Source organism: Anabas testudineus, chromosome 4, assembly GCF_900324465.2.
Source record: "Anabas testudineus chromosome 4, fAnaTes1.2, whole genome shotgun sequence".
Taxonomy (NCBI): Eukaryota; Metazoa; Chordata; class Actinopteri; order Anabantiformes; family Anabantidae; genus Anabas; species Anabas testudineus.
In genome coordinates, this window is record NC_046613.1 from 2,022,131 (window position 1) to 2,038,274 (window position 16,144).

General features: G+C 39.0%; 1 protein-coding gene across 1 annotated transcript in view; it reads right to left on the reverse strand.

Moving 5' to 3' along the window:
* Window positions 1–4,246: 4,246 nt before the first annotated feature.
* Window positions 4,247–16,144, reverse strand: part of LOC113151934 (spermatogenesis-associated protein 16) — a 73,348-nt gene continuing 61,450 nt past the window's right edge. Inside the window, exons 11-12 of the mRNA XM_026344800.1 lie at window positions 6,657–6,749; window positions 4,247–4,456 (exon numbers count right to left, since the gene is read on the reverse strand). Of these exons, the coding sequence (XP_026200585.1) occupies window positions 4,379–4,456; window positions 6,657–6,749 (171 nt within the window). The 3' untranslated portion in view covers window positions 4,247–4,378. The remainder of the gene's footprint in view (window positions 4,457–6,656; window positions 6,750–16,144) is intronic.

A 16,144-nucleotide genomic window follows, 5' to 3' on the forward strand; every position in this document is an offset into this window, starting at 1 on the left:
TAATAATAATAATAATAATAATAATAATAATAATAATAATAATAATAATAATAATAATAATAATAATAATGTGGGGAGATTTGAAGAATGACTCATAATGCTCATAATATAATACTCTGAATCTTTCTACGATCACCTAGTACAGCCACTGCCAGTCCCACGATTCTGCCTGATGATTTCATACTCATGTACCAACATTTTACAGGAGGTTGACATCTTCTGTTCAGAGTTAAGAATTTCTTCAGAAGGAAAATCCAGACATCACCAACATCATTACTGTATCAATCTATCTAATCAATCTGATAGTTGTTTTCCCTAAAAACAAAAGTCCTCTTGGGTAATGAAGATATTTCAGCCTAGAACAGAGTGGTGCACTGACCAGCAGTTCATCACCATCCATAGAGCCATGCTGCTAGGAGCAGCTAGGGCTTGTTTAGGGGACGTTTAGGGAGGTTACTGCTTCACACTAATAGTGAATATTCTTTTTAGGTTAACCTAACCTAACCTATCCACAGGCTACTATTTATGTACCTTTTAAGCATTAATGCATTGTTGCTGCACATTTTCTGGAACTGTTCTGACCCACACTTCCAGTCACGCTGCTCTAGACAAACAAATGTGATTCTTAGACGTGTGTTATCCAACAAGTCCTTCAACCAACGACCGTATGTATTGTTCGTCCCTTCTCTCTTAAACAAGCCACAGAAACATTTGCTGAAATAGCACCCTTGAAAACTTTACAGGTGTCCTGGTGCCCTTTCGTCTGGCAGACACCAGAGTAATTGCTGTCGTCTCTTACAAAGAAAGGAAAATGGACAGAGTACTAATACTATTTCCCATCCAGTCATAAAATGCTGGATTACAACAGGTTTGGTAGGCATTGGTGTAATATTACATGGGGTGGCATAGGGCTTTGACAAAGAGGTAATTGGCTCTTTGTTAGTAAATGTTGCTGTGCATTTTGTCAGAACTTGGTGATCAATCTCTGGTCCTCTGCTGTGTTGACCCAACCGCCCCTCTCCTCTATACTTCCCACAATTTTTGTGAGACTAAATACTATGTGACCATGTCATGTTTTTGCAGAGTATATGTCAGTGCCTGCTGTAATCCCTGGTGATTTACAGTAGCTGCCAGCTGGTGACTCACACTGAAGGAAACCCTCAGCGTGTTTACCATCCTCTAAACCTGTCCTCAGAGAGTGACAGAAGGAGATGACAGCGTCAAAGACCAAGATAAGATTCATTCATACACAGGCGTATGTGATATCCTGTATGTTATAGTTTGGCCCTACACCTAGTGATAGGCCTGGCATAAAAATTCTAGAGTGCACAGTCCTCAGTGGCAAGAAAAAGTATGTGAACCTTTAGGAATTTCATGGTTTTCAGCATGAATTTATCATAAAATGTGATCTGATCTTCATCTAAGTCAAGAGTTTTAACACATATAATGTACCTAAAATAACAACACAAAACAAATTCTGATCTTTCATTACTTTATCTCTTTCATTCAGACACTTCCTGTAGCTGTGGATCAAACCTGCACATTGTTCAGGAGGAATTTGAGCCCATTCTTCCTGTAGACCTGCTTTAGTTCTTTTCCTATCCTCTCTTTAAGTTGTCCCATAGCATCTATTGGGTTGACGTCTGGGCTCTGAATTGGCCACTTTAAAAGGTGGATTTTGTTTTTCTGAAACCATTCTGTTGTGGACATGTTATAGTATATTTAGTATAGTATATTTTCCAAATACTATTGTGAAGTGACTATTTACTCTTTGGCAAACTTCAGGCGTGCAGCAATGTTCTGTTTTCTGTAAAATGTTCTTTTTGCTAAGCAGCAGCTTCCTCCAAGGTGTCCTGACCCCATGTCACACTGTACCACACTCAGTAGACAGTGGTGTAATTCCATTTAACATGATCTTTGTTTGGACATGCAGACATAACAAACTAACTGCACTAGTATTATATAATAGTAAGGATCTAGCCTAAAAAAAAATGGCCCTCTTACTGCTCACTAACATGCAGCACACACAGGTTTACATTGAGTGAAAGGCAGCACAATTGTGTTGGTGTCACCTGTACAATGCTGTGATTGCACATCGTTGGGGAACCCCACTTGCTGAGTAGCTAATTATTGTCTGCTAGTTCAGTGATTCTGCTGCCGTGAGTGAGTCGTTGGAAAGATCCACATGCCGATGCTTCCCTCCACTGTTTATTCACAACCTGTCACCCTGGAGACACACTGACACACTGACACACACTCACACGCTCAAGATAGAGCAGCTGTCGGAGGCTCATCCGTAACTTGCAGCTGAGTCGGGTAAAAAATGATGGCTTAGGGGTGTTTGTTTGATGTGCGCCTTGTGTCCCTGGAGAGTTTCCGGCTGTGTGAAGCAGGTGCTGCTGGAGTCCCGTAGCACAATCAAAAAGCTTTAATAGTGTCTCGATCACTTTGATCAGTGTTGATGAATGATGTGTAGATGCTAAGACTGCTAATTAATTGAATTGCAGACTTATTTAGTATCTAGGAGGTACCACAAGCCTCATTTCTACACCTCTGCATGGATTCTGTGCTGAAACACTGAATGTGCATGAACCTGATTGTGAGTTATAAAACTCTTTGGCATATGGGCGTTGGACACGTCCTCTTTTTAAATACCAACCTGTCTTGAATTGTGCATGTATGCATGAACATAAAGTATCGTCAAACAATCATCCATAAAGTGAGGAGACTTCACAGCGAGACATCCAGTACAGCTTGCAGACAGATATCTGACCTGTTTAAATGGCTGCACAGCAAGCAAGTACAAACATGATGATCACAATGGAATCTCCTTAACAACAACAACAACAAAAAAAAAACAAAAAGTGTTTGCATGTGTACATGACTGCGTGGTGCTGTGCCCAGTACCTCTGAATGAGAAAGAATAAACAGTTCATGACACACAGTCACAGCAGAACTAATTCAAACCCCTTCACTGTGTGCATATTTTAGCATGTTGTAAAATCTTTTAAAATCAATTACAATTTAGTAAATTAATTAAAACGTTAATCTAGTAATACTATTCAGTAGTCAGACCATTCATTGAAGACTTTATAGAAGATGTTTTGGCAGTAATTACATCTACATTCATCCTTCTATCAACACTGATCAATGTCCCTGTCCCTGCTGCTGAGAAGGCCCCCCCACAGCATGATATTGTCACCAACATACTTCCTTGTAGAGATGATGAACTGAGTAGTGTCTCATCAGACCACAGTGTCTTTGCCCTTTAAATGCTGGTTGGAAAACTCTTGGCATGATTGATGGAGTGTTTGTCCTTCTGCCAGACCATCATATCGGTGCAGATCTACTAAGTTCTGTTGGATTCTTGGTCAGCTCCCTCACGGAGGCCCTTCCTCTCTGGTTCTTCAGTTTGGCCAGTTGACTGGAACGACCAGTCTTCTTCCATTTCACAATTATTGAGCCCACTGTGTTTTTTAAACATTCAAAGCTTAAGAAAAAATGTCATATCCTTTCTGATCTTTGCCTTCTGCAAACTATTACATACAGTCAAGTGCTCGATACACTTGTACAACTGCTTCCACCACCACAGTTTGACTTCTCATCAAGGCAGTGCAGAGAAATCCCCTCACCCCTTTAACTGGGAATGAGAGTAGTGAGGCAGGAGAAGACATGAGGAGGAACAGAAGGCGTAAAGATGGGAGGGATTAAATCTAAAGGGGAATAACAAAGCTGTGACACATTCATTTATATGTGCCACAATAAGAGTAATGCTGCTGAAGACAAATGCAATGGTTTAGTAAGAGAGTGTCCTATTGTAGAGTTGGAGAAGAATGTTTTTTAAGATGTTTGGAGAAAGGGAAGCCTTCCATCATCCAATATAATGCAAAAACCTCCTGTTTTTAACATCACCTGAAAAGAAAAAACGTTTCCTGCAGCATCTTTACCACCTGCCACTACATACACTCTATAATCAGCTAAATGTTTTTAGGTTGCTATGTGCAGTGCACTCTTACTGGGCACATAGATACATGGTTTCATTAATCTTTCCTACAATAACCTGGCAAGCAACAAATTGAAACATCTTCTTGCTGTACCACAAGACAAGGAACTTGTTCAATACATTGCCCAAGGACCTTCTTGAGTTTATACCAATGTCCTGTTGTAATTTAATCACAATTAACATTAACATTTCTTTTGTAAAAAAACTAAAAAATAAAGAATATTTGCACGTTTATTTGCAGTAGAATTTACTGTATATTTAACAAGTCAGTCTTGCTAATTTCACATTTTACATTTTTACTTTACATTCTGAAGGATGCTCTTATGTGGATCATGTTACTGTCCTGTCACCGCATATATTAGTCCTGTTGATAAGCTATGAGGAGTTCTTGGTAGCAGTAGTAGGTATTGGAAATAATTCTCTGCTGATGCGGGATCTCTTGCTTTCTTTGGCCTGTAAAGAGAAAGTAAGTAAAATGTAACTTGTGTCAAGGCAAATTGTGGAGAGAATATATTATACATAAATATGATATGATATTAAATATTTAGAAAAGCAGGTTTACTTCTATAATCCTTAATCTAAAGCAGTCCATTAGAAATTGGAGTTAGACTAGGTAATCCCTTAAACAACATTCATTTGGTGTTTAATACAAGACATTTACTGTAAGCAATCTATTTACAAGCCTCCTCTTCAAATTCTGACACAATAGCACATTATTCAATAGTTAATGAAGGTTAGTTACAAAGCATTGTCCTACAGAGTGAGGGGTGAAACATCCAACTTGGCAATGCTATGAGCAGAATGAGGTCCCAGGTCCAAGGTGACCCATGTCAGTAATAACTGTGTCATTGTTCTGTTACATTGTTGTAAATTCATATGCAGCATTGACTCTGCTCAGTTTGTCAAGTCAAGTATTGAATCAGAACATCGTGATCATAAATATGCTTAAGCCAAAGAAGGGAAAACTATAAATATTCAATATTTATAAATATTCAATAGTGTCTTTAACTATCAAAGCCTAACTGCTGCAAACACGACTACAAGGGTTTCCAAGGCTTTCAAGTCCTATTGACTCCATTCCTCATGTACTCAGTTTGGAGCAGCGTAACAATACTGCTTGATAACAGATTTCATATTAATATTTAATGCCACAAGCACTGGTTGCTTTTATGCAGTCATGATAGCAGTGAAATAACTTCTCTTTGACCATGAATCTTAATCTTCTTGTTTGACAGTCTTTTTGTAAAACTCCATTAAAATTCCCCAATAAACTTGCAGCAGTGTGCAAGTTCTTCAAATACAGTTTGTATTTTATTTCCATATTCTGAAGTGAAATAAAATGTAATTGCAAGGTCTTCTACAAAAAATACTATAAAATTTGCTCAGGGACTACATGTAGTGGATTTCTGTGCCAAAAGCTACAACACTAGTACTAGGCACTTAGGGTGCACTGCTTTTTAAAAATAGAAATAGAAAGAGCTTAATTGGAAGCTTCAGAGTTGGTTCGACTTGCAAATCTTCTAATAACTGGTTATCCACCGGCTGAAGAGCCACCACTGTCAAGATCCCTGCTTGGTCCTGGCCCACTTTGTTTTCTCTCTCTCTCTCTCTCTCTCTCTCACCTGGTTACATTTCCTGCTATGCCCACTCCAGTGCTATGGACTGGATATCCACTCCACCTGTGTTTCACACCTCTATTCCCTCTGCCCTAATTACCCTGCTTTTTGAATTGTGAACTGTGGGTTCTGATCACTGTGTACCGTGGCCTTGCTGTTCCTCTCTGACTCTGATCTTGGACCTATTTTTGTACATGACCTCTGTCTTTTTAATGCTATCGATACTCCCTTTATTTTAGCTCCCTGTTTAGTTTAGTGTATGTCTTTCCTGGACCTTTTATCCCCTCTCCCTTAGTCTATCTATATTTTGCCACCCACAACTCAGAGGAGTTTGCTGTGAAGGTTAGGGACCTGAAACAGGGACCTGAATACTGATGAAACCATCACTTCCCTCTTCACCAGCATTCCTACTACAGATGCCTTAACATCTCTATAGGAAAGATTGGAAGAGGACAGCTTTCTCAGCACCAGAAGCAACCTCACCTCAACAGACCAGCTAGCTTGCTTGCTCCCGGACCTGTGCCTGAACACCATGTACTCCACGTACAGAGGTGACTTTTACAAACAGAAACATGGCTGTGCCATGGGTTAACCAGTGTCACCAATTGTACCCAACCTATATATGGAAGGTTGGTAGGTTGGTTCAGCTATGTGGATGACACCTGGGTGCTGTCAAGATCAAGATCTAGGAGGTACAGGTCATCACAGACCACATTAACTCAGTGGTCTGTAACATTCTTTACAACCTCCCCTCCAATTCAGGCCGGGGTTGAGTGAAACCAAACTTAGAGCATACATTTGTGGGCTCTCACCAACTATCTTCAGACTGAAGAAGTTACTTGGATGAGTAGTGAAACATTTCGACATAACAAAAAGGAATTCCAGTTGCCCTCACTCAACTTAAAGACCAGGTCTTAAACCATAAAAGGTCTTCAGATGACTTTGTTGGGATTTGCCACTATATAAATAAAATTGCCACTATATAATTAAAATGAATTACATTTATTTTATATGGTCCAAAAGTATGTGACTCTTACCTTTTTTTCCATCTGTCTTTGATAATGCCTGCGAGCAGTCTTGCGGAGGTATTTTTCCTCCACGGAGTGAAACAGATTCTCCAGCTGCCCCACCTGAATGCAAACACACAACACACATGCTAGGAGCCATCTATACGCTGCAGTTGTGCATCATCTTTAAGAATCAGTCCCTGAATTTGACTGATGAATGTAAACATTGGGATTTGGAGGTGCTTGTGAGTGCTCTAACAGGACCATCTCTTGGCAGGGCACTAAGTGGAAGTATGCGCCAAGTGCATCTGGAAGTAGTGCTATAACATGCTTTACAAAGCCATATCGCTGGGTAAATGGTTAAATGTGTAATTGTTCTGATTAATATTCCCCGAATTGAGTTAATTTCCTATACATGGTGCCTGTCAGGATAAATTATGATGACTGGTGGTCCTCTTGCTTCTAGTGCCAGCGAGCTCTGGCTTCAGCACCTTGTGTCTTGATTTCAGAATGCAGGAGAACGCATTGTAAAGTTAAACTTAGTGAGTTTTGTGGAACAGAGACATGCACGCACGCTCACGTGTGCGATGAGTGACACCTAACACTCAGGCTAAGTAATATCTGTCAGCTGTAATCTGTGTGGGTGCACAGACAAATGCATGACTGGGGGTGGTGGTGGAGGGAGTCATGCCCTGCATACATATTCCCACCTTCTTTCCCTCCGGAGTGCACAACTCACCCGTGTCTGTGTGCAAACCACTGAGAGTGTCCACTTGAACAAACGGTGTGGGTGGTTTGGGGGGCGGTAAATTAAAATAAACAAACCTTTGCCACCGCTGCAACAGCTTTTTTCAGCTCATAAAGGCTTACTTTCAATAAATGCTCCATGCGAATGTATAGTTGCCCAGCTTCTCCCCTTAAAAGAAGAATTATCACAATTGGCCCACATACTACAGTATTGTTGTAACAGCTACCTATGACAGTAGATTTCTGTTATTCCTCACCAGCCATGACATTTACAAATGTAACTTCTATTTTAGTACTTTTGCAAAGATAAAAGTGTCTATATAGTGTCTATGTCTATAGCCATGCTAGCTCTGGCTGTTCTTAGCATAATGATGCATTGAGAGCACTCTTCCTATAGACTACTGTAGATGTCTACTACATCCATATTTAAGCTACAGCAGTGGTTTGAGCCAAATGATAATGTCAGAGTGGCATGTTCATGATACAAATGCTAACACGCTGTTGCCTATAATGCTTACTATCAGAATGTTGCAAACTGGACTGACCAGGGCTTGACATTAACCCCTGCCTGATTTCAGCAGTGGTAAGTAACAAATTTTGAACTGCATAACATATTTTTTAATAGGAAACATGGTGAGGACAGACAGTAAGTGAAAGTGAAAGGAATCTACTGTTTGGCAGCTGTCCAACAACAACTTCCCAAGGGGATCAATAAAGTATCATTATGAATATACTGTGTATGACCTTTTGGAAACAGGGATATTATCTAAAGCAGAAATGTTTGGGGGAAAACATCAGAGCTTACAGATGATCCATATTTACAAGACTGTTAAGGTGCTGTCACATGCACTGTTTCTTTGATACAGAACTGACACTGTATCACCTAAAATCTTCAAAGCAAAGACTTTACTTCCACTTGATGTAGTAAAAAAAAAAAAAACATTTTACCTTTAAAATGCTTCAAAAGTGCATCTCAACACATCAAGGCACAGCTAGTTCTAATAAATGCCTCTGGGATTCAGTTATTGCTAAGCCCTGTGGCTGTGCCAGCTAATAACTGTATGTGTTATGAAAACACCTTCAACTATCAACAAAGATGTTGGTCGCGCCAGAAACCTGGTTGACCCTGGTCAACTTTCTGCTGCTTTCAGTGTCACTTCCTTGACTGCAGGGCTGGAGCTACTTGGACAGCTATGGTCACTCCCCATGAATGGAGCCCAGTGTTGGCTTCAGTTCATTGATATGAATAAATACACAAAACTAAAACAAAATACTTCAAGGATGTGGTCAGAAATCAGGAAATCAGAAAATCTTCTATCAGATGATATAGTGCTACCCCCATGGTGTGTTGCTAGTGAGTCACTGTGTGGTGGACACTTGTGTGCAAAGAAAACTCCCTTGAGAGTATTAACAAGTAATGGCTGACTTAGAGATAGTACCCAAGGTATTTATTTCCAGTCACAGTGATTAATAAAAAGATGAAAACATCTCTTTTGTGTTGTTTGCTGATTGTGATTCTCTTCCCAAGTCACTGGGTTTCATCCTGATTAAGCTCATATTTGGCCAAAAGATTAGAGGCCCCATACACTTGTTAAATTAACAGGTGGTGTAACCAAAAATCCCAGGTGATGTAATAGTATATGTTAGCTTTCAAGGCCAGATTGCAGTCAGCTGGGAAGGCAAATACAGTATAACTTTAACAGCCTTGTTGGTCTGTACAGAGTTGAAAGTGTAAATGCTTTGGAAGGATATGAACACTCAGTAAGGGCAGTGAGCTGGGTCATGTCTCTGCAAGTTATAGCTGACCAAAAAGTCTGCCCTCCTGAAGTAGTCAGAGCCAGATAGTGTAAACACGGATCCTGAAGTGTTGTTTAAAGATAATTTGCAGCATCAAACTGAGCTCCAGATGCTGGATGTACTTCATTTGGTTGACTTTTATTAATTGTTGTGTGAACATGTACCAGGTAGGACTGATAAAAATGATGTAGACTATTTGTTACCCATTGGGATAATTGAGCTAACAGAGGAGGCAATGGTGCTCAGCTCAGGAAGGGAGGCCAAACACATTGTATATTGGCTTTAGAGAAATCAAAACATATCACCAAATTCAATGCCTTACCAGTTTCACAGTAAGAGGACTGTATTGACCAAGTAAGTCACAAAAAGAGCACCTCTTTAAGGGGTCTTTCCAGGTGCCACTAACTTGGCACTTGACTCACACACTGGAGCATCTTTAAAAATAATGACATACTTTATTGATCCCCTCAAGGAAACTGAACTATGTGTTAATGTTGTGGTGGGTTTGCTTCAAGCTGGGGAATTTGACTGAGAAACCAGTGAAATAAACACCAAAGAGCATACTCGTGGATAAAGAAGATGCCTTAGTGTTGGCTGCTCGTGACTTAAGACAACCAGAGAGTATTTTCTGTCAACAGAATTATTCAAATCTTTTTAGCTTGTAGTTTTTAATCACAGTAGGTGTTCAAGTTAAAGTTTAGTTCAGAAAAGTGCAGAATATGTAAGAGTTTATTGAATATTTTGTTGTTGTAATCCTTTTTCAATGCAAACTGCTAAACTCAATAAATATTTAACTTGACCTTGGAAATATTGCAAGACCACGTCTAGCTAGCAAACTTATAGGCTTCTTTCAGTGGATGGAAAAGTGTGCGCACAACAGCTATCATCATCATGTTTACGATGGTTGTAATAAAACTAATAGGAGTGTTTGGCAAAAAAAAAGGCAATTAAGGGATAAAGAAAATAGGTGACACAGAGGGACAAACAACATAGCCTAAAAGTGAAAAGGGCGAGAGGGAAACAAGATGAAGATGAATTAGAGAAGAAAATGAAGGCATAGTCAGGATGATGTGGGAGCTAATGTCTGGAAATATTCCCAACAGAGACAAAAACAGCACCCCTATCACATCTGCAGCAGAGCAGCACCGTCTGCAAATTCCCTTATGGACATTTTATGGAGTGGAAAACATGCAACACAACCCCCCACTGTTCTGCTTCAAAGTGAGCTGGACAAAAAGGCAAAGAAAAAGTCGAGGGCAAAGAAAAGGAAGGTGAGATTGCTTGCATTTATTTTTTTGTAATAGACTTTTAATGCGGGGTAGTCCACAATAGGAAACGGATCTGTCAACTCAGAGAGCAAATATCCTGTTAACAATATATGATTGCTGTTGTATCAAAACATTAGGAGTTCATGTTGGAAATTCAGAGAATGTTTTGGGTGAAGCAACACTTAATGAACATCACTCAGTTATGTGCAGCGTTTATGACTGGACCAGCAGAAGCTTATTTATTTATTTAGTTATTTTATTTATTTTTAATTCAGAGTTTGTATTAGCATTTCAACATTTCAATCAAGTTGAATGTGACCAGATAATATAAGCTATATAAAAGACTTTTGTCACCACTGACATCATCTATAAATACATGGGAACCATTAGTTCCTACATAACCACACCAAACACAGATGAGGTGGACTAATTGTTTAAATAATCAACAACTCTCGTCTGCTTTCCTATTTATTGTTATTCAATTTTGTCCTGTTAACTTGTAGTCACTATTTTTGCTACAAACATTTACCTGCCAGTTTGGCAGATAACCCTCTGAGATCTACTTGCCAAACGGAAAATCTGTCCACATTTGGTGTGAGGCATGTGTCAATTTTGGACTCTGCTTATGCCTCAGTCCTACACGGGGCTTTGGTGAGTGTAGTGTCATGTTATTAGTGCCACAAAAAACTCTAGAGGGTATGACTGAGTGAGTGGACAGGCGGGTTGACAGCCAATATTATTGGAACAAGAGAAAAAACACAAGTGTGACTCTGTCTATAATAAAAAAAACAAACAAAAACAGATATCCGACGACCATCGGCAAGTCCAGAGTTCTTAGGGGATGGGTTGATTTCATAAGCAGCAACTGTTACTGTATTAACCATTGTTGCCATAAATAGTTCCAAAATGTAACTAAAAAGTGTTTTTTTTTATAGTTTCTAACGCAAATTGTTTATAGTTGTGTCTTAATGATAAAATATTACTTGATTTTCTTTAACGTCTAATTTCGTGATAATGATAGAGGCCACAGGAACAGGAACCCATTTTTAAGTCTGTGCTTCTGTGCCTGGGCTGTGTGTTTGTGGCCATTACAATTCTGCATAAAAATGTACAAATGTGAACATAGTGCTATGTCTTACTGTCCAAACCTGTCTCCTAAATTATGTTTACAGGCAGCTAATGTCCAACAGCAAATGTGTTCAGTAGAAATTGTAACTTATGTGATGTACATGCCACAAATGTGCTGATAATGTACAACCATGGCCAAACATATCGGCACAACTTTTCCCTCAGAAAATTGTTCCAATTGAAAATGCTTTGGTATTCACATGCTTATTGTTTTTGTTTGCACTGGAAAAACACACATAAAAATCACACAGAACTCAAAAATGGACTGGACAAAATTATTAGAAATAATAGACCTGTGACAAGTAACAGATGTGGGAAGTATAGTAATCTCACTTGCAATCTGATGAAATGGAGAAAAGTTGACTGTTGTGTGTCACACTGAGCATAGAGAAAAGAAAGAAGTGTAATGACTAGTCTGTGTATTTGAGAAAAATTATTGTGGAAAAACATGGACAATCTCAAAACTACAAGTCCATCTCCAGAGATCTTAATGTTCCTATGTCTACTGTGCACAATATCAGGAGGTACAGCCGATGGCACTGTAGCCAACCTCCCTGGATGTGTTACAATAAAGGATTGTTCGAATGGTGGCTAAAGAACCCTGATTAACTTCCAAACAAATTAAAGCTGATCTGCAGACACAGGCTACAACTGTGTCAGCTCACACTATCCGTCACCATCTGAATGAAAAGTGACGCTACGGTAGGAGACCCAGGAGGACACCACTGCTGACACAAAGGCATAAAAAAGCAAGAATGGAGTTTGTTATAACTTATGTGACAAATCCACAATCCTTCTGGGAGAACATACTGTGGACAGATAAGACAAAAGTAGAGCTTTTGGTAAAAGATCATCATGGCACTGTTTACAGAAAAAGAAATGAGGCCTTCAAACACAGTAAAGTACAGGAACAGAAAAATTCCTACAGTCAAACATGGTGGAGGTTCAAATATATTTTGGGGTTTCTTTGCTGTTTCTGGCACTGGATGCCTTGACTGTGTGAACGGTATCATAATCATCAGTTGGGAGAAGACATCCTTCATATCTGAATAACCTAGAGCAGTTGGCAAAAGAAGAGTGGTCCAAATTTCCAGTAGGGAGGTGTAAAAAACTCTTTCACGGTTACAGGAGGCTATTGGTTTCAGTTATTTTTTCCAAAGGGGGTGCTACCAAATGTTACGGTAAGGGTGCCAATCATTTTGTCCAGTGCATTTGTTGGGTTCTGTGTGTAATTGTATAAGATTTGACTTTTCTACAAAAAAATAAACATGTGAGTAAAAAACATTTGCAACTGCAACAATTTTCTGACAGAAATAATTGTATGTGATGTAAATGTTCCCAGACAGCATGATTTCTGCAAAAATACCCTGTGCTGTGGTACATATCCACTTTACAGTGCAAGGTTTTATAAGGTCTTAAACCTTACACTGTAAAGTGCCTTGAGACGACTTTAGTTGTGATTTGGAACAATATAAATAGAATTGAACTGAACTGAATCATAAATTTGGAAAAATTGTAGTCTGGTTAAAACTGCAATAGTTAATGTGACTTCAGGCACAAAATGTGCATGTACATATAACCAAGGTGTTACATTTATCCCTAACCTTAAAGAAAAGTCCTTTTCTTCTCTAAACCCGACCACAGAAAGGACCGTAGCTGTGGCACTAAGGTCTTTTAAAAGACATTTCCTACTTTGTTCAAGTGCACCTGGAAATGACAAGCCTTCATTAGGACTTTTGTTCTTTTTACAGATGCATGAATTTCCAGTCAAATATAAATTTGGCTGACTGGCATCTTTCTGGCCTTTGATGTTAAAATTGTGGAGGAAGCAAGAAGGGGCAATTACGCTGTAGTCCAGGGAGGCGGTAATGGCAGCGAATGCCAGGCTAATCAAGCCATTAGGATGATTCGTTACAACATAAACACTGGTTACACACACACACACACACACACACACACACAGCAGGAGAGCAATGCAGCCATACCACAGTGAGCCCAGTGTGTGTGTTAGTTTGTGTGTGCGTCAGTCAGTGGCTGATGGTGTGATTAATTCCGACCATCAGTAACAGCAGCAGTCCCACTTCACTGAGCAGCAGAGAGACTTGCCTGGCCTGCCATCTAACACACACACACACACACACACACACACACACACACACACACACACACCTATCCCATTCATCATTTCAGTTGCAGGTAAGCGCTCTGGCTTTCTTCTTTTCCCTCAACCTGCACACTCCCGCTCTTGCTGTCCACTAAGCTTCACTCGCTGCTTTGGAAGCCATAAACTCCACTTCCACTTTTCTCTCTGCTGCTTCTTAAATCACTTAACTTAACACAAACTAAAAAAGTCCATTTCACCTTTACTAACAACTCCAACCTCAACAAGTATATCATTAATTTATCACTAGCCTCTGATATGAAGCCATGGTGGTTTTTCATGATGTACTATCTGCAACAAGCATACTGGACCTCAGACATCTCAGAACCTTGTCATTGTAAAACATAGGCTTTCATTTTGTGGAACACAAAAGTGGTTAAGGTTGGTTAAGGTCTGGCAATTGACTAGTCCAGTCTAAAACCTTCACTTTTTCCCCTCTGAAGTCCTATATCGAGTTGGGTTTAGATCATAAGCGGATCTTTTCTTCTTATACATTTTACCTTAAAGATGCAGTAAATCTGGATTTTTTTAACAGATGTTCTGTAAAAACAAATTCACATATATTCTTAAACTGAGAATCTACAGCTTTTGTAAAATAACTGTTTTTAAATGTCTTTAAATGTAAAATGTATACATCCACATAAAAAAATAAAATTTTACCTGTATTGTGCAGATACAGATATTTATGCCTGTAAAAATACATTTATTAATAGCAAGCTGTTTGACAAAATGAAGATCCTATAGACAATCAGTCCAGTAGCACTGTTTTTCAAGTCCATAAAAAAAATATATTATAACAGTAATCTGCTGTACAAAATTGTAGTGTCCTGGAAGAAGCAGATGTTGAACCATAAGTGTGGTTGGTTGCACCATTGGTGATATTCTTCCGAGTGTAAGTCAAGATTATCTGTTGTAGTGTGATGCTCTGCCTGTTCCACCTATAAAGTGCTGTTGCAGAGAAATCTGTCTCACTGATATTACTCATGTGTGAACATACAGACATGTATGTTATGTTACAGATGATGTCTGTTATGAGTGATAATGTGACTTAAATAGAAAAATGTATGTTTTAGTTTTTATACGGTGTTGGCTCAGTTGGTACCTATGCTGCACAGATAACCTGCTCCACATCAAATTAGTTTTGAAGATTGGATCAACACATGTAAGGTAGAAAGGTCTGTTTTACCTGTCAAAAACAATGTAAGAATTAGCTAGAATGATTTTCTGCTGTTCAAAGTAATCTTTAAAGTCTACCTCTGACATTCAAGGCTCGCCTTGTCACGAAAACCCATTGCTCAGCCTGTAGCTTGATACTACACACTTGATACTAAGAAAAGACTAGAGGATGTTTCTGCTGAAGGACTGACACTTACTGGGTGCAGTTTATTTCAGGACCTTGTGATTCCGTTGCTTATGCGGCTGCGTAAGAAATAGGAAGAAAGGGAATAGGTTTCATAACCAGGACAATATGTCTGTGCACGTGTGTCCTCAACTTCAGTCGTGTAAGTCAGTTGACTTCACAAATAATAAAACCTATTATAATAAACTATTAGCTGTGACTGATGTGCTGATCCAGGCACTGTAATTATAGAAATCCAGATGTTTGTCCCTAAAGTGACAGTTATGCAAAACACCCCTCTTGTGACTCATTAAAACACTATCCACACATTTTGCACCTGTTTTCATAAATGCTTCTGCTGATTGAAGACTTGTGTTTTATCAAGACTGAAGTAAACAAACATCACAGTGTGATATCTACAGTCTCTAACTGGTATTACTGATAATTCTATATGTCATTCTATAATTTAGTATATTACAGACAACAAAAGCACATGATAATGTTTAATGTAGATCTCTCCTCCACATACCATATTCTGCACAAAACTGAATTTAAATATTTAATTGTCAGCAGAACCATAAATCTGATACTGAATAAGTACAATGACGTCAGATTGTGATGTGGAGAAGTCAAACATGGTCCTGAACACATGATCACTAACTTAGATAATGTTAGCATCACACTTGAAAACTGTTAACAGGTGATGTCCTCTATCAAATGCTAAATATTATTTATTATTAGAATAAGACCTTTATCCAGTCTGGTTTGACAACGCAGCTTACTGTCAATGGAAATGTTCCATGTTAAAACATATTAGAATATTCTCTAAAACACGCACAGTGTATATTTTTAAGACTTATTCTACAAGGTGAAAGTTATTTATTTTCTGAATTGTTAAGTACCAAACCACATTTATGTATTTGAAGCATTTCTCGCAGCCAGTGAGCTGTACTGTAGCTTGTACAGCAGGCCTGATACCCCTCACTGCAGTTTCAAACACTGGGACACTTCACTGCACCAACTGCTTTATCTCCCAGAGTGATGAAGGTGATGCTCTGAATAAATGAACAAGGATTCA